Source organism: Copidosoma floridanum, unplaced genomic scaffold, assembly GCF_036245765.1.
Source record: "Copidosoma floridanum isolate Cflo_tuat_1 unplaced genomic scaffold, Cflo_Japanese_pri ptg000001l, whole genome shotgun sequence".
In the NCBI taxonomy this organism is placed as follows: Eukaryota; Metazoa; Arthropoda; class Insecta; order Hymenoptera; family Encyrtidae; genus Copidosoma; species Copidosoma floridanum.
Window position 1 is genome coordinate 5,750,668 of NW_028321878.1, and position 21,540 is coordinate 5,772,207.

General features: G+C 43.9%; 1 protein-coding gene across 1 annotated transcript in view; it reads right to left on the reverse strand.

Moving 5' to 3' along the window:
* The window catches only part of SLO2 (slowpoke 2), a 148,487-nt gene that overhangs the window by 44,910 nt on the left and 82,037 nt on the right, over positions 1-21,540 (reverse strand). The window contains exons 2-4 of the mRNA XM_089594490.1: positions 5,802-5,881; positions 3,326-3,425; positions 2,041-2,239 (exon numbers count right to left, since the gene is read on the reverse strand). Of these exons, the coding sequence (XP_089450616.1) occupies positions 2,041-2,239; positions 3,326-3,425; positions 5,802-5,881 (379 nt within the window). The remainder of the gene's footprint in view (positions 1-2,040; positions 2,240-3,325; positions 3,426-5,801; positions 5,882-21,540) is intronic.

Sequence of the window (21,540 nt, forward strand, 5' to 3'; positions counted from 1 at the left end):
AATTTTCTTAAAATGGGATACCCGCACAACTGAAATACTTTCTTGGCACGAACGATATTCTCATCGAAACTTTGTCAGAGAAAACGAAACGAAGGAAAAGTACCACTCGATCACGCGTCACCCGACAGTGGATGACAAGTCCAACACACAATGAAAGCTCCACCAAACTGTCGCCGTTCGGATGCTGAATCGCATTTTTCTCGCACACTCGTACCCAACAGCTTGCCCGCATTCTCTTGAAAAAAGAGGGAAAAAAAAAAAAAAAAAAAAAAAAACGCCAAGGCAACCGGTGAGCGCGCAGTTTTCGCCCCTTTCGTAACTTTATCAAATGACGAAGGGCGAATGTAAAATGACGCTCGCGTACTTAGCAAAGAGCTCTCCCGAGGAGTTATTTGCGATACGCGCTGGAGGTGGGCGCTGAAATCACCCGAAACGACGGAGTCTTATCTAGTTGGTATACATGAAGCGCCGGGGAGCGCGCGAGGCTGAATTTAATAAGGTTTACGCGTCCGCGACCGAGTTTTCAGGGAATAATAAAAAAAGTTATATTAAATTCATCGGATACTCTCCTCGGGCTGGCAATGCCCCACGGACGAGGGATCCATTAATTTTTTTTCAAACTTTTGATTTTTTTACGTCTTGCGGGCTCTGGGAAACAGATTGAGAATGTATACTTTTGTGATTGTCGGTGCACATGGGTAATGTTTTTTTGTTTTTTCTCAAGAAAAACAGAAGTTTTGTTTCCACGAAATTTTGGAGCATCGCTGGCAATTCCATGCAAGATTTCGGGCCAAGATAAGCTCCCTTGAAATTGTCTCCCTGGCAATACCTGGACTACGACCCACCGTAAGGCACGTATCTCGCCTGGGGTTGGAAAGCAACACCTACGCGACGTCGTCGAGCTGTTCCCTTTGGCGATAAAGGTATTGCGAGTGCAATTTTAAATGCGCAAAGTGGGCAATTTCGGTCGAGGTGACGCGGGTGGGGATTTTTATTGCCGATTAGGCGGTGCAGCGTGGCATCTCGCGGAACAATGGAACGTCAGAAATGTCGGGGGTTAACGCGGGAGGATATAGACGTCCTTGTACATGGCAGGACCACTGCAGCGGCATCGTTCGGGACGAAATTTTTTTTATGGTTCATAAAAAAAGAAAGAAAAAAAAGGTTTGTAGTCGATGCAGAGCGCGGTTTATTGGAAAAGCGCGGTTTTCGTCCACCGAACGAGAAACGCACTCTTTTTTACGACCCCGCCACTGCCGTGGCTCATCCCTCTTTTTTTTCAACGAAGCACGCGATTTTAATTATTACTCCGCCCAAGGCACACCCAAAAAACGAAGAGCTTTGGATTTGACACGTTACGAGAATGTGCTTTTTTTAGCCCTCCCAAAGTTTGGAAATAAAAACGTATCGCGCGCGCGCGCGTGTGTGTGTGCCCACGGGTGTATGGTGAAAGGGAGCACATGTCAATCAAGTCGATTCTTCTGTAGTCGAATGGCTCTTGGAAATGGTTTTTTTTTTTTTTTTTTTCTTTTTTTTCAATTTGGCGTACGAACGTTTTAATGAATGTCGGTGATGGAAAGACCCCTTTTCATTTAAAAATTCATAAAAATAGAACTAATCAAACACGAATGGCTGGATTTATGCGAAAACCGAATAGTTGGTATTTCTACAATTGTTTTCGGTTATCTTGGAATTTATTTGCTCTGGATATGTTTTAACGTGTAATATTTCGATTCCAAAATTGTACAGATCACCCTGTGCTTTTGATAAAACTGTTTCAACTGTAAAAATAGAAGACTTTACACTTTTTTCTCTCTGGTAAAAACAGCTAAAAACGAAAAATGAAAAAACCACTGGCACTCACGGTAGTTGGCTTCTAACTACTGATCGACATGACAACCATCGAGATTGATGCAAAAATAAATGACACAGATCACATGTAGCCAAACCAGTATGTATTGTACACACACAAGATCACAGTGATAAAGAAAACTACAAAATAAAAAAGAAGAGGTATATCCAATCGAGTCCTGCGCGTACCTTGTATCCGAGGTAGGCGAGAAGTAGAGCCTCGGTGAGTGAGACGATGGCAAGAATGACCTGTATGATCCATAGCTCGAAGGGCCGCCGCACCCAAAGTATCGCGTCCCAATTGATGGTCGGGTGCTCCTGGAATTCTTCCTCCGTGAGGTTTTGCGAAAGCAGGAACTCCGTCTTGTTCCCGGGCGTGCACCCGTAACTGCAATAGATTTTTTTTTTTTTTTTTTTTCTCTCTCTCTATCACCCAAAACCCAGCTAAGCCGAGCTCCACCTTCTTAGCCTCCGTACGCGGTATCAAATGCTCTGCTGTTGCGGCTCGCACACAACGCGCACGCGGAGATTGCGTTTTCTTTCTTCGAAGCAGGGACGCAGACTTTTCTCTCCTGCCTCCCATATTTTTTTTTTGGTCCTACTGCTTCCATTAACCCGAGAGGTAATTTCACGCCCTTTTGCTCCGCTGCTCTTTTTTTCCGTTTGTCGTCCTCATTTTTGTTGCCATTTAATTAGATCGCATGGACTCAAATTAATGAAGAAACGGGATTGCACACTTTTACAGGAAATCAATTCAGTACTTTCGCGTCCTTTCTTTTGACAAGTTAAAGTTACTGGATCTCCGACTCCATTCGATTTTTTAAATACTTTCGATTAAGCTTTTCTGATTCTTCATACGATTGTTAAATCAATTATTTTGGCTCCAGTGTAATGTTTCCCTTTTTTATGTTTTCGTCAAGAAACTCGTCAACAAAGTCGTTATACGTTTACTGAGGTAATTCCTTTAAGCGCTTAAATTTTTTACACGACAATAATTATTAATAATTCAATTACGTATATTGAATACTACTGAATTCAAAATAAAAGTAACAAAATCCGTAAACTCGAAAAACACAGTTTCAGCAAACTTATAATAGATAAGCGCCATGATATCTCCGTGTTTCTGCTACAAAATTCAGCTTGAAAAATAACCCGCGTTTCAACTGCACACGTGTACGTATAATAGCGACGTCGCTTTTCCCTGATACGCATTTTTGGTATCACGGCAACGGACTAGGCGTAGGGAAAAAAAAAAAAAAAATGTGGCAAGACATCCGAGCGTCTGCTTATATATCCTGACGAAGGGAGCAGTTTGCCCAACGGCACACGGAGATCGATAATCCTTTTTTTTACCCTTTTGCTTTACGAGTCGAGCAAGTTTTGGTACACAAAATCCACCCACGGCGCGTAAATTGGATGAGCATTTGACGTATATGTTTATGTGTTGATGAAATGAATAAATAAATCATCTCACCAAGCGGCAAACGTAGGGTCGCTGTCGGTCACCACGCGAAATATGTACAGGAAGCATGTCAGCAGCTTGAAAAATAGATTGGCCAAGCGTATCCTGAGACCTGCAAAGGGCAAACAAAAAAGAAAAAATTCAGAACATTATACACGAATATATTTGGCAATCGAAGAGAGAAGGAGGATTGCTTGAAATCGGCGGCAACTTACTCCTCTCAACTCTCGCTTTTCTCGACCGACAAAGGGCCATATTCTCTCTATTACGCGCGTATACGCACGTACAAAATCATCATCGTCCGCCCCGACGTAATACAACCCGCGCACCCACACACAGCCCAACCGAAAACGTCCAGTTGGCAAATGTTTACCGGACGCAAGAGCGTACGCAGGGACATGGTTTCGGCGATCCGACACAAAGGAGGGCTGTCCGCCAAGGGCTGCGTTGAAGCGCACCCACACACCGAGCGAATTTCACTTTGCCGAGGTATATGGAGCCGTTCACGGCATGTTGAGCACACCAGACGGGCGCAGGTGCTCCGGCGGAGAGGCGCGGCATTGTTCCGGTCATTCGAAGCGTTACGGGCGGGGGCTTTGAAATGCTTGCGTTTCTTCGGCTGATGCTGTTGTTGCCACCACTGCCCTGCCGCTGACGGGCGATCGGTTTTGAGGACTCGATCGCTTGTTATGCAAAACCAACGGGAGCTCGGCGTTGATTACAACTGATTACGCGCCTGCGTTGCTTGGGACGCGGCGGGATTCATCCCTCGAACGGAGCGTATTCGTTTTCTCTTTGTTATCCCCACATTTTTCGCACGAGGCACCAATTGAGACTCTTTTTTTTTTTCTTGCTACACGCGAAACTAGTCGAAAATCAATCAAATCAAGTGCATTTACTTCGTTTGACATTATTCACGTCTTATGTAAAATTCATTCGAGTAGTACACGCAAAACGAACTCGTTACATGTATTAATTCGTCTCACGCCACTTCCCAGTACAATTAACGGTAATCCGATGGCAAACGGAGCAGCGAACAAGGCACAATTAACCATTCGCACTTGATTTGACAACAGCAACAAAAGCTTTAAAAGCTCGAAGCAATGACCAACCAGCAGGCAATGGGCCAAATTTTCTAATTGCGATTTATTGTCTCCTTCCATCTCGTTCGTCTCGTTCACGGTATACAGGCCTACCGGTCTGGCTTAACTTAAATCCGGCAAATAGGACGTTATACGGGAGGGGGGTGAGCAAAAAAATTTGGCCGGCGTGGCTGCAACGCCAAGGAATAAAGTGCGGGCAAATGTGTGCGAGGCAAGATGAATTTCACGGCAGCGAGGCTTTCCCGCGTAAGACCCCGCAGAGTCTAGATTTACAGCGGTGCCGTATTTCTCCTGCGTCCTTGTGAAAAAAAAAAAAAAAAAAAAACCCGTACGGGTACCCAAAACAAAGTCCGTCTTCCCGAATCGTTTATTCAACCAGGAGTATTTTTATTTTTACGAGCGTTCAAAGTTTTAAAAATAATAAACCAAAGAGCGAGAGATCTAAAACCCAAACAGCCGCACTTGAGCTCGTCTTTAGCGTCCAGCACACGTGGGAGCACCCTCGACTCCAATAAACCAAGTAGCGGTGTCAGATCGAGGAGCCAAGTGTTTCATCCCCGCGATTTTTAGTACCCCATAGCGAGTGTACGTGCGCCGCGTGGCCCATCGTCAACGCCTTTTCTTTTTTTTTCCCCTTTTTACTCACGCTCGTATACCGCACAGCCGCGATCGACGTGGATGGTTAGAAAAGCTCGATAATCGCGTGGATCAGTGGACTCGCGTACCATAAATACCCACGCACGATTATTTGCACGTACGTATATGGATTTATAAGGGAAAATTGTTATCTGAGAAGAATTGCAGAGTACGGTCTCAGAAAGTAGGTACATGCACTACACGAGATGAAAGCCGTCTCCAGAGGAGATCAGGTTACAGTGGAGGCGCGCCAGGGGTTACGTTGTTTTGTGGAAAATTATTCGGGATACTCGGTTTCGAGAGAGGGCAAAAACTATATCGAAGAGAACGACCAAGTACATACGTGTGATGCTTTACTTCAAAAATTTTACCACCCGGATACAGTCGACTCGTGCAGCCACCAAAGTTGATAAATAGGTTTGAGTTGGCGTTAGTTGAGTAATTTTAAAACTCGAGTTATGTCATGGGTCACTGGTAAATACGATATTTTAACACAATGGAGCTACCACCGAATCAAAATTAAATCTGTGTCGTTTAACATGATTGCTTACGCTCTTTTCTCTGGTTTAAAGCTCTTGGGGAGGCGGGGCAGGTTTTTCATAATTTTCAGTCAAAATTCAAGGATAACACAAAGTTCGTTCAAATTGGAAAAGAAAGTCGAGCCCGAATTGATGAATACACGTGGTTGGGAAGTGAGGAAGGGCGTGGGAGTTGGTGGAGAAGTTTGTGCTTGAAGATAATTAACTTACTCGAGCGTTGGTTCTTGATGAAGTAGAGCTGAAGCCGTTCCTTGAATGTGTTTTCGTTCACGTAGTACTCGACCCGGACTCTGAAACAGAAAGCAGAAGGATGCACCTGTAATCTGCGGTACATGTGAGTGTGATTTTTTTTTTTCATTTTTTTTTTCAAATTCATTTCTCTCAAATGGTAATTGGCTTGCTCCTTTCAACCCTCCTTTTTTTCTGTAATCCTAAATAATCTCTCTCTTTATCGCTAAAATCAAGCATGTATGGAATTACACAGCTTTTTAAAGACCTGAATGAAGGCTCAAGTATATAACGAACGCACCTTTCAGTACATTCTCAACGAGTTTATTTCATTCAAAGGCATGTGTAATCACTACGCGTTTAGTATTTCACGTTGAGTATCACGTGTTTTCAAACTAAAAAGGGGTCCTCCCTGTAAAAATTAATAAGCACCGGCGATTTGTCTAGTCAAAAGTTTCTCCAGCAAACACACTTTGTCGATTTGTCAGCTCCAGTGTATTCTACGGACGAGTGAAACGTGCGGGCTGTTATAATCCTTGCTCGGGAAAACTTTCCAAAGATTTCGTATACGCACACTCATCGATTATACAAAAGGCCAGATGTACTCTCCGTGTGGGGGTGGGAGAGACTCGGAAAGCCTCGCGAAAGGCCGAAAAAGGAAGGCAGCTCTGTTTCAGCAGCTCCATTTGGCTGTCCCGGAAAAAAGCTTTTAAGAGGGTGGGAGTAGGATCTCATGCATATGACTTTCTCGAGTATCGGAACCACGTGGATTTGCTTGCTTACATACGTGTACGGAGATACACAGTGCGAGGACAGTGCGACGGAGCTACGCTTCCGATAAGCCCGAAGGCGCGCGTGCTTTTGGTGTCTGCACGCCGACTGAGGGGGGAAAAGAGCAAAAGGAGCGGAAGAAGCAGGGCACTTTGAATTGAAAATATTGGAATTGTCTTCGTAGCTGTTCCGCGTCCCGGAGGAGCTCGAGTGGAATAAAAGAGATTTTGACCTCAAAGAGGAGCCGTTCGACTCCCGTGCCAGGCAGTCTCTCTGTCTCGCTTGGGAGCGCCATTATTTCACGCGGGCCGGAAAAAAAGGGGATATCGATTTTGCTTCGGCACCTGTAACTAATACCCGTGTGTTTTCCCAAAGTTCCGTTTAATTTGTCGGTCGTGTTACGCTACTTGTTACTTAATGCAAGATTCCATTTCCATAAATTGTTGTTCCCAAATGTCTCAAAAACTGTACTCTTACTGCTTTTTGTACTTACAATATCATCAATTTCAGCTCAAGTAGCCCCTTCCCCCGAAAAATGGACCCTCCGCATTGAAACTTGACAAATGGCCATCCTGAAAATCAGATTTCGCGAACCCAAGTGCATGTCCACGGCCACAATTTTTCGCGTACGTCGCCCACCGGCGGAAAGGCTCGATTGGTCGGAGCACATAAGTCGTTGGACAATTCGCCGGCGTTTGCCTGACGTCACACAAACGACCCGTAATATCGACGAGCGACTAAAAATAGACGACGACGACGACTGTACACGCGAGAAAAGGATGTCAAGCGTCGAGTGATGAATCGCTGACCATCGCCATGGATGGCCTCTCCTTGTCATTTTCCGAGTTTCGGGTACGTTTATTTGGGACAACGACGAGCGAGTGCTTGTTACTCACTGGCATATCGATAACAACATCGCCCTGGGCTAGACCATGGATTTCTCACGTGTAATTACGAACGCGTCGATTATCCATCCGGTGTGCACGTATACTTACCCTTTTGATTAACTCGAGCGCGTCGAGAGCACGTTCAGTTGGTTTTTTCCGTCTCGAACATCCGATTCATTAGACACACGCGAGGAGGAAGCCCATTAATCACCCGTTTGTGTCTCGCTGGCGTGGGGTAAAGTAATAGTTTTTTAAGCGCGTGCGCCTACGTACACACGGCTGATACAGGGATGGGAATATTAATGAAACGCACAGGAAGGGGAGGAACCGAGCGGTAAATGAAACAGAGTAATTACGATGAGAGACGACGATAAGCGGGGCTGCGTGCGCGAGAAATAGCCCGTTAGGGGTACACGGGCAGTGTAGGTCGCACGCGCGAAAAGAGTCGCAAAAGTGGCTGGTCACTGAAACCGATTGATCGCCACGTGTATTTCCGGGCTCGCGCTACCACCGTTTGAAAGATTTTTCGTGTCTTCCGATGGAATAAATATTGTTCAAAAATGTCTCGAAAACTTTGAGGCGCGTTGATGTGTCCTCAATGCCATAAAATAAATCTTTTTGTTTTCCCTAATTCTATACTGCTAATCGCGACAATTCGAGACCTTTCGGCACACATCTTTTTCAGGGAGATGCGCCAGATTCATCGGGGAAAAAGACAGATTTGAGATTTATGGGCGAGCTCGGCCGTACCGTGAATCGTAAAAATCCTTTAGTGGCAGAGCATCGAAACGAGGATAGCTTTTACACCCACGGAGTGCCGATACGTTGCTGGCACCGTTCGTGCGATAGGTGGCCGAGCAGAAAGTTCCTACCTCGAGAGAAATCGCTGGAAATTCAAATATCGGGGGCGAAGCGTTGTACCGGGGGCTCTGTGTGACTATGTGCCTGGGAGCAGTTACTCTGTGTATTTCTATTCAAGGCTGGGATAAGGGATTTTCCTACGTGCATCCCTACACCCGCTCTCTCTCTTCCGTACAGCCACGTTTTCAAAGAAACTGGGATTTTTTTCTCTAGATTTCACGCGTCAAAAAAAAAATAAATAAATAAAAATATATATACGTCTGACTATTCATAGGGCTCTACTACTTGATTGGATATTTTCAAGCCAAAGGGGCAAGTCATTCCCCGCCCGTTTACGAACAATGGCTGCAAAAAGCTACCACTTGGCTAATGTTATCCACTGATGTATTAATCAATCAAAAGCAGCCGAGTAACAAAATAATGGGCCCAATAGAGCTGCAGGTACGACAAAACCGCGCGAAGCCACACTACACGGGGATGCAAGAACCTGCGCTAGCTGTACTTCTTGGCAGCCGTTATTTCTTGCCTCTCCATTCTCTCTCTTTCCCTGGTCTGCGTATACACTGCCTCTGGCATCTCTCGCGGCCCCACCTCCCGCCTCTCTTCCGACCGACAGTTTAACAATTCCCCGAAGGCCGGCAACGGGACATATATATCCTAGCGCTCGTCCAGGTGTACGACAATTAATCTCCCACCGGGGGTGGATCAATCGAGCGAAAGAAGCTTCCCGAGGCCTTCGACCGAGGAAGGGAAGCGCTCGTGGCAGGAGAGCGGCTCTTGAAAGATTAATCGATCCCCGCGCTTGGACAGATATGCGCGCCCACCGGCGGGAGGTGTCTCCCCGTCCATTTGTCCGGTTCTCACCTTTCTTGCTGTGTACGAGTGCGCTTGTGTTTGCCTTTTTTTTCTTTTTTCTTTTTTATTTTTTTATTTTTTTTTTTTCTCCGTCGACGATGATATCCGGCCGTTCCATGCGTTTGGACTCTGGAGCTGGTCCGAAATTGGGTTGCAACGTTTCCTCGTGGAAATGGGAATTTACGATCCGGCCTCGTTACCCCCGCGCTTTTCGCGTCAATTGCTCGCGTCGCTAACGGGATTTGAAAGTCGAGGGGTGCGGTTTTTTCTAACTCGCCTATTCATCAAAATAACGAATCGACGGCGTAAGCTCACTCTCGAAAATTTGTTTATAACTTTTTTTTTTTTTTTTTTTTTTTTGTTCCAAAACTGTAATATTAAACCGCGGTGTTTTTCACAAATGGATAAACAGCAGTCCAGGAGTTTCACTTATCCGGTCGCCGGATGGTTTTCTCTCCCTTCAACCGTGACTACGTGACCGGATTTGCCGGGATCTCTCTCGGCTGCCCTTTTCACCAGCGCACGCTCGCCCGACATGTTGTTTCCCGCGATAAAATGAATGACCCATTGGCCGTGTGCCTTTTTTTTTCTCCCGTACTTTTTGTCCTCTTAGCGCTCGATTATAATTGCGTTCTGGGTCCACAATTGAATGTTTGAAAAATAGATCCAAAGTGATGGTAAATATGCGCACTTTCTTGCGCGGGTTATTGTTTCTCTGGGCTACGAGACGGAGTGGAAGTGAAAGTTCGTCTTCTCTCTAATTAGTCGGCAACTTTGGAATATCGATGATACCATATAATTTGGTGGGTGTAAACTGGGCATCGACTTTTTGAAACTTTTGTAATTAGCGAGCGCTTGTGCGTTTGTTCGTCGATGCGTTCGGGAAAAGGATTTGTTGATCTGTGCAAGAGTTGGGACTGAATCGAAATGTGTCTTGGACAAACTTTTTAAAGTTGCAAAAATTCTTCAATAGTACGTGAAAAACACAAGTTCCCCAACGTGTCTCGTAACCACCAGCATTTTTTAACGTAAACTCATCACGTGGTGAGGCAGGTAATATAAGTTCTGTCATTTTCAAGTCGCAACCACGCAAACTGTCTCGCAGAAATTACAAACGAAAAATTCTGCCCTTTTTGGGTTCAAAAGCTCGTTTTGCGCCAAATCCTTCCAATTTGCCTGTTTTTTCATGCAAGCGTCACCGTAAGCCCGTCGTCATATAATAGCTTTCCATTTAAATGCACTTGTACCTCCATTTTTGCGCTGATGTTCAGAATACCACATGCCCGTACGTCAAACTCTCCCTCCCTCGACTCGCGTAAGAAATGGCAATACAATTTTTCTCGATTTAAAGTTTAATGCAATTTCAAACTTCGGGGAATGAAACTTTTTTTTTTGTTTTTTTTTTTTTCCCCCATCCATCTGTCTTCCTCTTTGGTCCTTTTGACGCTTGTTTGGACACGTGACTTTGTTGTACGCCAGGAAAAAGTGAAATGGAACTGACGAAAGTTTGAGGGAAAAAAATTAATGTAACTTTCGGTAAAGCTCGTTTAAAAATATTCCTCGGATTGAGTGGTTGAAAAACTTTTTCCGGTCTCGTTAATTCATTTATATGGTTAAAACGCTCGGGGAAGATCGATTTTTCGTTTTTGCCTTTCATTCGTTACATTCATGCTATGTATTTTGTATTTTTTTTTTTTTTTTTCATCGAATAAGTAGTGGTAGTTACTGTATCAAACACTTTTCTATTCATATTACCTGGTGGACGTAAACCCATCTCTACTCTCGAAAAGTTGAAACAAACTACCCGCACGGATGAGAGTGACGAACAAAAAAAAATTGTACTGAAAGGACATCTCGTTCCCAAAGTCCAGTCCAATCCAGGTGAGCCGCTCTCACTTTTCAAATTACGGGTTGTTTTACCGAAAAAAAAAAAAAAAAAAAAAAAAAAAAAAATTTATGATCGAACGTGTCATACCCGATTGAAGGCTTTCCAACGTGAATGCAGCACGTCACGAGAGAGGTCCAACGTCTGGCGTGATTTGAATGATCGCTGGCTGGTCCCGATAAGGTCATCGATTCAAGTCGATGATAATGGAATGTCTGCGCTGTCGTGAGGGCTAAGAGAATCAAGAGCCGCACCAGTCTGTATACCCTTGAATGGTAGAGTTGGCACCAATGTCCGTCAGTATACGTGCACCACTTGTACGAGTGTGTATGGCGAAGGAATGATGGACGAGAGCGAGAGAGAGAAAGGAGGAGTCTCCTCCATTTTGCTCTGATTAATCGATCGCCACCACCTCGCCGCATCCCTCAGCGTCCGTACACCACTTCCACCCACTGCTTACCCCCCTTTCTCCTTCTCCCTTTCGTATTTTTGTCTTTTTAACGGTCCACGACTGCTATTCGATCGACCTCCACCTGTCCTTCCAACCCAATGATTGTTTTCCTTCCAAGAGTGCCGAATTGTTGGAAATAAACTTAATCGTAGTTTTATTTTATTATTAACACCCGTGAGGAGTAATTCGCCAATAAAAATCTTTTCCAAACCAGACAGGCCGCTCAACGCACATTCGATTATTTTGTTTGCGTTTGGTCTGTCATCTTTGAAACAACATCAATAACACGCTCTGATTGTATCTTCGAAAAATCGGTAAAAATCTACCTAACTATTATTTGCACTGTTTTATTTGTTTATCGCCACTTTACCGTGATAATGTACCCCGATAAAACATTTGATAGAAAGTATGATGCCGGTAAAAGGGGCTAACAACTGTCGCAATCGGAATAATCGTGCTGTTTAATGGCAATTCGTCCTACACGCTTGGCGTAATGTACGTTCAATTAAATTCGTCTAGACGATCGATATCGATGCTTTCACGAGGAGTGAATAAACCCGACGTTCACTGAAATACATCTAAATAAACTTCCACCAGTTATAAAAAAAAAAAAAAAAACAACACATCCCACAGAGCACGATTGCCTAGAGCGGTAAGCCAAGCGTTTGTCTGACTCAATCTCGAGTCGTACTACTTGAAATCCTCTGAATGCACACACGCTCTCTTCCGTGCTGGTGCATCCGACGCGAATTGGCCTTTTTCTCGAATTTCCCCAGAGTAGAAAGACCCTCCATCTCTATTCCATTATCCCCTGGAAAATCCAGCCAAGTTCATCCATGAAAAACAAACTCGTGCGTCGATTCGCTTAATCGCGCTTATTACCGGCGACCTCGAGTAAAATTCACGAATCTCCAGCCAATCCACCCGAGTCAACATTCTTCCGCTCTCACGAGGTAAATACCGTCAAATTTTCTACCGTGACAAACGTGACGGAATTTTTGAGCGCTAGCCTCTGCGACTCCCCAAGCACGCGCTGAAGACGGGCTCTGCAACTAATCAAACGGATTAATAAATCAATCCCCCTAGGTAGGTCCAACCCTCAGGGCCGATCCTATAAACTGGTTATCCTCCCGGGGGGAGATGGATGGAAGGACGCGCAGGACAGGGACGGATTCCACCAGCTGTTTGCACATAACACCGGAGATCCGGTGCATCGTCTCCATACGCTGGACCATGAATAATGCAACTGCCAGCTTCCCCCCACACCTTCACTCTCCCTGTTTAACCTGTCAACCGGTTGTCGGCATCGCTGCAGTCTCGCTTGGACCAAGACAGACGCTGTAATCGGCCTGATGAGCCGCATCGGCCCTCTTCTCTCCCCATTGCGTGACGCAGGTACTCCTGGTAAGCAACTCCCTCCGGAGTTCAGGACCCCCTGAATTTTTTTTGGGTGGGGGGTCTACTCTTTGTGCTCCGAAAAATAAACCCCGATTTTTTTATTCCATAATCAGCGGGATCCGAGGCTCTGCATGAGGTATTTCGTAGGAACCGAGGTGGAAAAAAGAGGGTCACAAAACGAGCTTTTTAACTTTCCGCTGACTCTGGCGTGCAACGAGATTGGCCTTGGGTGCGTGTGGTTTTTTTCGCTGAACGGGAATAAATAATTCACGGTTGAACATCATTACGGTAAAAAAGGCTGGTTAATCGAGGCTCGATTTGGTAAAATTACTTACCCACTGCTCGTGTGTTTTTCGAACGAAATTACAAAATGCAAATTCAGTATCGGTTATGAAAATTTAAGTACAAATGCTCGTTTCGTGCACGCACTGCGTGTACGTGTGATGGTAAACTTTACAGATACATAACGCTCCGCTTTGGGTTTATTGAGATTCGCTAGTGATTTGAGGAAGGATAATACGCGTACGCGTCAAACATATTTTAGTATATAGCCCAAGTGAAATATAACGACCATTTCTTTCTCGGGTTTGTGTTTGTGGAAACAAATTTTCGACACGAACAAAAGAAATTGACTAGCTCATCAATGTTCCGTAAAAGCCATTGAAAACGTTTTAAAAAAACAATCATTTGCGATGAAAGCGGATCGTGGTATCGTGTCACACATGTTTCATACGTAACGTGCGAGCTAAAAGGTCATTCCATGGCGCGGCCAGTATTGACCGAAATCATAAAACCGAATGGGACAACGGGAAAAAAGGACCGATACTACAGTAGTCTGTGGGGTTTTTTAACAGTTCAACCTTGCATTCATTTAACTTTTATCAATTTTCGGTGGTTTTACGAGTAATTAGTTTTCCATAAAGTATTTGTTTTCATCTTATACCACGTATGAAAAAAAGCGTTTCCACCCAATATCCAAACTATAAAATCGCAGCTTTACTACACTTGATAAAACAAAGCCTTTTGTCCCTGTTACCCTTTGCGCGAGAGTCTTTATCAGTTACCCCAACTTTGTGAATTTGACACTCCATGGAAATAGAGAGCGAAACGAAATCTCGAAGACGTTCGAGCACCCATTCTGTGTTTGCGGTATATACATTCCCTCCTCAAGGGAGAAGGGAGCCCCAGCGTCTGTCAAGCGACAGTGAAACTCTCGCCTTACGTTTTCCTTGACTTTGGGAGAGACTCTCAGGAAACAATCGCGAGACACATCTCAACAACCGAGGGCTCGCGCGTATGTCGACGATCCGTGGCTCTTCATTTTGACAGTGCAAACATTATTCCCGTCTTCGGCTTGGATTCCGCGGATGCGCCTGCAAATATTGCGTGAAAAGAGCCTCCCAGATGAATTGCCGAGTATACCTTTGATTTCGCTTTTTCAGAGTGCGCTAATTATAACTTTCAATGGTCAAGCTGTCTTTAGGAGCTCCCAGCTGTTTTTCGCTTCTTTTAGGGGGGAGGGACGTCTTACCTTTTTGCTACCCACTTTATCTCTTTCCGTAAAGGAGGTCTACAAAGCGAAGGGGGAATGAGACGGAATTAATTAAGATACTCCATCGGAGGTTGGAGAATTTTAATAAAGCAAGTGCGGAAGTTCTTATCGTCTTACTGAAATTAAATTCAACTTTGTACGCGTAAACGTACGTCGCGAGCTTCCAGTCCGTTCATTGCGGCACAAAGGATGTTTTGAGATACCAAACTTTAATTTTATCAGTCAACTACTTCAGGGCGGTTGTAGAGGTTGAAAGTGAAAAAAATAAAAATTTACCCGAGATTACTTGATTCAAGGAGGTGGCATTTAAAAAAAAAAAACTTATCAACTTTCACACATGACAACGCTAAAAGCTTTCGTATGCCTCAAGTGGCTTTAGCTCAGTCCGAAATTATCGGTTACGGCGAACGCCCCTACGTTTGCCCACGCCAGCAGCCAAAGAGAAAGAGGGAACTTGTTGCGCACTCCATTTACCCGGTAAAGGGGAGTCTCGTTGCTAAGCTCGACTCCGAGAAATCTCGAGGAAATCAGTCAGCTAGAAAAAGAGCGCTACAGCCACCTCGTTATCAGCTGCTCTGTCGAGCAACTTGTGCAGACTCTGCTTGTAAGGAAACAGCCACTTTTACCCGGGGTAGCTTGTTAAACGTTTACCATTCGAGGGATTTTTATCTTGTTTGTTTTTTAATAGATCATTGCCAACTTGAGTTGTCAAGAAGTACAACGACAATTTTTTTTAACAACCACGTTTCCGAGAAACGAAGAAGCAATTAAAACCAATTTAATTTCCGACTTCAACAGAGCAAGCACATATATTTAATTTAACTACCCTCGATAGCGGCGGACATTTGCCTGGCGGTATTTCCAGCCATTGCCGGAAACAATTTACGTTGCCATACGTCGACTGTACACCCCTTTCTCGTTCTATACATGGAAAAGAGACAAGCGCGACAATAGAGGGAAAATCGATAGGTTGAAACAGGCCAGCGGTGCCGACGTTGCGACTGACCGCTTTACGGCTGTAAAGGGACAAGGGGCAAGAAAACTGCCCTAGACACAGGAGAAACTTGAGGCTCGGGCTCTTGGAAAGCTCGTTAATCGCACGCAAGTGCAGGCCCAGCTCGCGTTCTTTTTTGTTTTTTTTTTTTTTTTTTGTTTTTTGTTTTTTCAACTTTGTGTGGGCAAAGATCGTCCAATTTCAAAGTTTTTAAGTGAATGACGCTAGTGATCGGAGTTGACAATAAAAAATACGAACTATTCCAGGCAGTACGAAGTCATCGCTAAAACGTGAGAAGGTAAGTTTTGTTGCTCGTGTGGGTGTCGTTTCTCAAATTTTTGTCTCAATAGAGAAAGTTTTATTCGGACTCGGATTCTACGTGTTGGGTGAAGGTACGTTGTTCTTTATTACTTTCCAGAATAGGTGATTTCGACGTGTTTTTTACGGCTTTTGTTGTATTTGGCTGTATAGGCGATTGCGCCGTCGTATCGAACGAAAAATCAATTAAATTGTTAAGCTAACAATGGCCTATAAGTATCAGCTCATTTAAAATGTGCAGTGATACGTAGATCGATGGCGCATTAAAATAACCATACACGATTCCAGGTAGCTTCTTCGTGTCACATGATACTCGCGTGCCCGCAAGCTATAATTTGTTCGTCCCCAATGAGATAATTACTGCGTTTGTGTTTATAAAGTAGGTCACTTTGACGTGAAAGTTCGTAAACAGAGAACCCTTTCGATGTTTGATTATATAAATAATGTACACAAGATTTTTACGTACACTTTCAAATAAAACTATGTTCTGTGATATTTACGTGAGTTGAGGCCTCGGCTGACTAAACAAGACTTGTTCTACTTATTACAAAAGTTTTCAAAATGAAGAAATTTTTGTGTCGGTTGTTTACTTAAGTATCTTATATTTCACAAACAATATACTTTGTTTTAATGTGTAATATTGTTAAGCATAAAGTGGTATCAAGCGTCGTCTGACTAATCACGACTTTTTCTACTGATTATAGTAATTTTTCAAATCGAAAGTACTTTGATAATTTTTTCCTAATGGCAGTATATTTCATTTTATTAAATACATCCTTCGATTTAACAATGTAACATTACGTTGGACATGGTTCATAGCATCGTTCGTCATGAAATTAAATGTGAAATGTGTCTTATACGATATAAATCAATTTTTTTAATGCGTTTATTATTTGAATCGATTCAAATTACCCTTGAGTGATTTAAATAATTTCTTTTATTTTGTACAAATATTCTGTTGAAACATCAAAACTTTCTGGAAACAACGTTTTACTACGTATATTAATTATGTCTTTGTTTTACAGGCCGGTTTTTTATTTTAAGTTTGTGCCGCTTGAAGAAATAAAAGTAAACGAGTGTCCATAAAAACAAATTCCTGCAACTTTAGAGTTTTCTCTGCTACACACACACATAAAAAAAAAAAAAATGAAGAGTACAACTACAAGGCAAGAAAACGAGTATTAACCAAAGGAATCCCACGATTTTTCACCCCATTTAACAACAGCCGAGACTTTTCGCGAGCCTTCCTATTTTACTTTTTTCTTCCTTTCCTCTCTGCTTCTTTTTTATTTTTGGTTCATTTTTTCTACAAATAAATGCCACACCATCACTCACTTGCTATATTCAAAAAATTTTGTTTTCATTTATCCATATATTTGTTTTTACAGTCCAGTTCCATTGTTGTTTTCACAACACGTAAACCATCGTACATATATTTTTCATAGATTGAGCTCAGTATGACTTAAATGTAAATCAAGCAAATCAAACGAATACGATAAAATGTTATCTTTTATTGATAACCTTACAAATTTTTTTCAATGATTAATGCAAAAAAATAAAAATACGTAGACGCTTATTGTATTGGAAGCATCAATAGTGTTATAGCAACGGCTTCAAACCTGATCAGATAACCAAATAATTCGAATAATTAATGTACATTGAACCTCGATCACATTCACTCGCCCGTTGAATAATCCCAATGCCAGTAGAGATTTGTGTGAAAATAAGTCATTAGTTTCGAATAAATATTTGCACGCATGGCGTATAATTAACCTACGGCTACACACGACACGAGAACGCAAAGTTGTCTCGGTAGCTATCAATCTGCCGGTGAGTATTCCTCGAAATTATCATTGGAGCGTCATCGGGCCAGAGGAGTATACCCAACGTTGGTCTCGTTATTATTTTTAATGACACCGGGCCCCGGGAAACAAGCTCCCGCGCACACGATCGTCCATCCGTTGCCATTTCTGGTTTCACCTCGCCCCAGCATGCGTATCCACGCTCATGCGGAGCAACAGCAGCGGCACAGCCGGAGTCATTATAATACAACAGCGTCAGTGTCACGGAGTACTTGTAGTGGCGGTACGAGCAGCATCGTCTCCTGCCCGGTACGTGTCTGCACCTCGGAAAGCGAGCCCCGGCCGCAAATCGCTGTACCAGTGCCTTACCACTATACTCTACGATGGTCTAGGCCATTTCACGGGCCGCGCGCGAGGAATTTATGCGCGCGCGGACGTAGCCGGCAAATTAAGAGAGGCGAGAATAAACAGGCCAGTCTGCCCGAGCTCTAGATTTAGGTGCCTCGTTCCCCAGTCGGGGGGGAGTAATGCGAGCGCTGCCCAGCCAACGACGGGGCTCTTGCGCTGTAGGTGGATCGTTTTTCTTCGGACCCCCCCGATGCTCGCGCGGAAAATGTTTATTTTTACCCCCCTTCGTTTTTCCGGAATGCGCGGAAAGATTGCGAAGGTAAAGTTTTCCGGCGCAATATTCGCGACAATTAGAATTGTTCTCGTGCCCCCTCTTTTTTTTTTTTTTCCTTTTTTCGCGGCTCGACCGAGGCTGAATATTTTATTCGGCAGCGCCACCGAGTTTATTAAAAAGTCCACAAGTGCAACTTGGTACATCGAGTTGGTGCGCCGAGGGGACATCGTATTAATAATCGCGTTGTTCTAAAACTACGAGGTACATCTGCAGATACTGCAGATTTTAATCGCTAATGGGTGTTTTTATTAGGGTAAGTAGATTAATAAATCGTTCCATAGATTGCCACTCGTTTGTGACTTCAGCATGGAATATGTCGATACGAAACATGACGTATGACAAATTGCAATTTTTTTTCATTCGCAATGTATCTGTAAAGGAAACTGAATGTATAGCCTTCATCAAGCAACTGTTTTCCTGTACATTAAAACCGTTTTTTTGGATGCCAAATAATGTAAAAATAAGCCCATCGTGCCGTCAAAATTATAATAACCTGCCAGGGCGCAAGAACCCCGGCGTCGATTGCGCAAACAGCTGCCAGAGCTTTTACAATTCCCGTGCGCCCGACGTTATTGCGTAACCGCGAATTTTCTCGGCAACGAAAAGAGCACAGCAGAGTAGGTGGAGAAAGGGCCTCCCGTGTAAGCTCGCGTAATTATCTGTCGGCAGCACTGGCACGTGAACACCCCCCCCCCTCTTTTCTACTATCGTCCTGTTGTTGCGCACGTGAAAAGCTGCTCGAGTACCTTTTTCCCCCACCCACCCCCTCGTCTCTATCTGTTTGTACACACGCGTCTATTGATGCTCGATAATAGAGCTTTTTTTTCCCTACCTCTTTCTAGCTTTCGTTTGGTTTTGTTCCTTTGTTTTTCACGGCCACGTGCGTGTACTCCGACCGAGGAAATAGGAATGTTTCTGGTCGAATTACCAGGGGGTATAATAGCTCTGTATCGCCTATACCGTGTGTTTTAATCGAAACGCGTACTATCTTTCTTTGGCCATTTGCTCTTTTGCGGTATTTGCAATGTTATTGATACCATTGGCTGGTGTTTGCGCTCGAGGATGCGTGTAGTGGTAGGGGGTCAATAGATCAGTCATCATTGATAGATCGCCGTGGCGACAGAGACATTAGCTCGATCGTGCGGCAGCGGTATACGATTTCAGTGGTGGTCGAATTTTGGTTCATCGCAAATTTTCATTCCCAAAGCTCATCCTGCGAGCGTAAATTGTTCCTTTCATCATTACCGTCAAAAGCAGAGAAGAGAAAATTTCACTCTATTTGCAAAGACTGCTCATTTACTTCGTATTAGTGCGCATCAGTCTGTGTTTCTTTTTTCTCGGACGAAAAATCCGGAAAAAAGTCGCTCCCTCGCTAAAAACAGAGCAGGAAGATCCTCGAGAGGCGAGCGACTCGGTTTTTCTTTTTTTTTTTTTTCTTTTTACATCACGCTCCTGTGCAGATAAACACACGGATCTTTGAGTAAAAAAAGAGGGCGAGCGACAACAGCCGAATGAAAAAATTATGCCGAATCGCACTGCTTTGCATTTACTTCTCCTCCCCCCCGTTAAATGGTATACACAAATGACGAGTGGAGATCAAGGATTGTGTATTTTCGTACGCGCGTTGGGATGAGAGAACGAGTCTCGAGACTCGGCGGCGCCTCGCGTTCCGAACTGCACAGGGTAGGAAAATGTAAAATGCACAATGAGGTCTTTTGAAGTATTGCAGGGCATTGGCTTGCACCGAGATAAAGTCGAAGAGCCAGAATAAGGATGGGGGAGAAAAAAAGATAAAAGTAAGGTGGTGCAGCGGTAAAAAGAGGAGGTGAATGAGAGAGAAAGAGAGAGTGTGCACTCGAGGCACTTGGAAGAAGCTCCGAGGGAGGAGGGTGAAAGATTTAGTCGTCAGACGTCAGAGGCACGCGAGGAACTTTTCTCGCTCGAGATAGAGAGAACTGGAGCTCTTCGTCAATCTACACACTCTTCGCCGTCACCTTTAAGCTAGTGTGCTTATAAATAACGCGTAGCTAAATAAAAGACGAGCAATAACATCTTTGATGTGGCACTTACATTTTTATCGATTTTTAGGATTCGTGTTTTCGATTAACGTAAATTAATGTACATGTTTACGAGAAATTAGCGCCTGGCAAAAGTGGTATTGATTCATGACAGTATTTTAAGCATTCAAACGTGGTGGTGGATTGAATTTCTATCAGATATCCGCTAATGGGATTTTGAGAGCAAATCAGGTAATTTGGCTCTCGAGCTTTCGGCTCTGCTGTTATTACGGAGATGATTGATTTGGGAATGATTGCAATAACACTCGAGTAGAAAATCAGAAACACCCGACAAACCAATGACGAACAAAAAAGTTGGCTGTGAACGTAACATTTCTCCGGTGGTGGGATCTGAAGACTTGGCGTCTAATTTAACTCGACAAACTAAATGAAATTACATTCAGCAGAGCAATTGCAGGGTATTTTCATGATTACGGCATTACAGCTGAGCGATGAAATAATTATACCCTCGTAAAGTATTAATGAGGAAGCAGATGCTTTCATTTTCACGAATATCACACGTTAATTTAAGCACAGCATGAATTATTGGGACCGTATAAAGTACGTGTGCAGTTGCATTTTCAAACAAAAGAACATATTTGGACGCAACAACGAAAGAACAATACTGCTCGTTTCATGCAAGAGTAAACATTTTCTCAATAAACTTTTTTTTTATTCGCATGGCCTCTACCTGCGTCTGCACGAAGCGAGGTTCCTAGCGATGATTTTTTGGTCCAAAAAATACGACAAAAGCCACTCGCTTGGCAACACCAGAGAAAGGATACACACGCCACGAGAAAAATTACACCCTTTAGCCACAAAAAAAAAAAAAAAAAAAAATCTTGCGACTAATCGTCGGAGTACTGAAAGCCACGCGATTTTTCCGGCTGCTCGCAAGCAGCAGCACAGTGCAGCGAGCGTCCGAAAGTTATTTCCCGCGGGTGTGATGATTCGATTGGATGAGGTGGAAAAGACGACAAGAGGAGTGGGGAGGCGGCTCTTGCGAGGTGAAAAGGGAGGATGACGCCGAGTTTCTTTATGCGAGCCCAGCTTTCTTTACAGCGGCGCTATAACACCTCGAGCTCGTACAGCTTCGCTCGCGCGCTATGACCCTCTCGAGAATCTCTCCCACGCGTGTTTGTGTGTGTACTCTATTTTTTTTTTTTTTTTCCACCCGGCCGTTCCGGAGATCGAGTGCGATGCTGCTC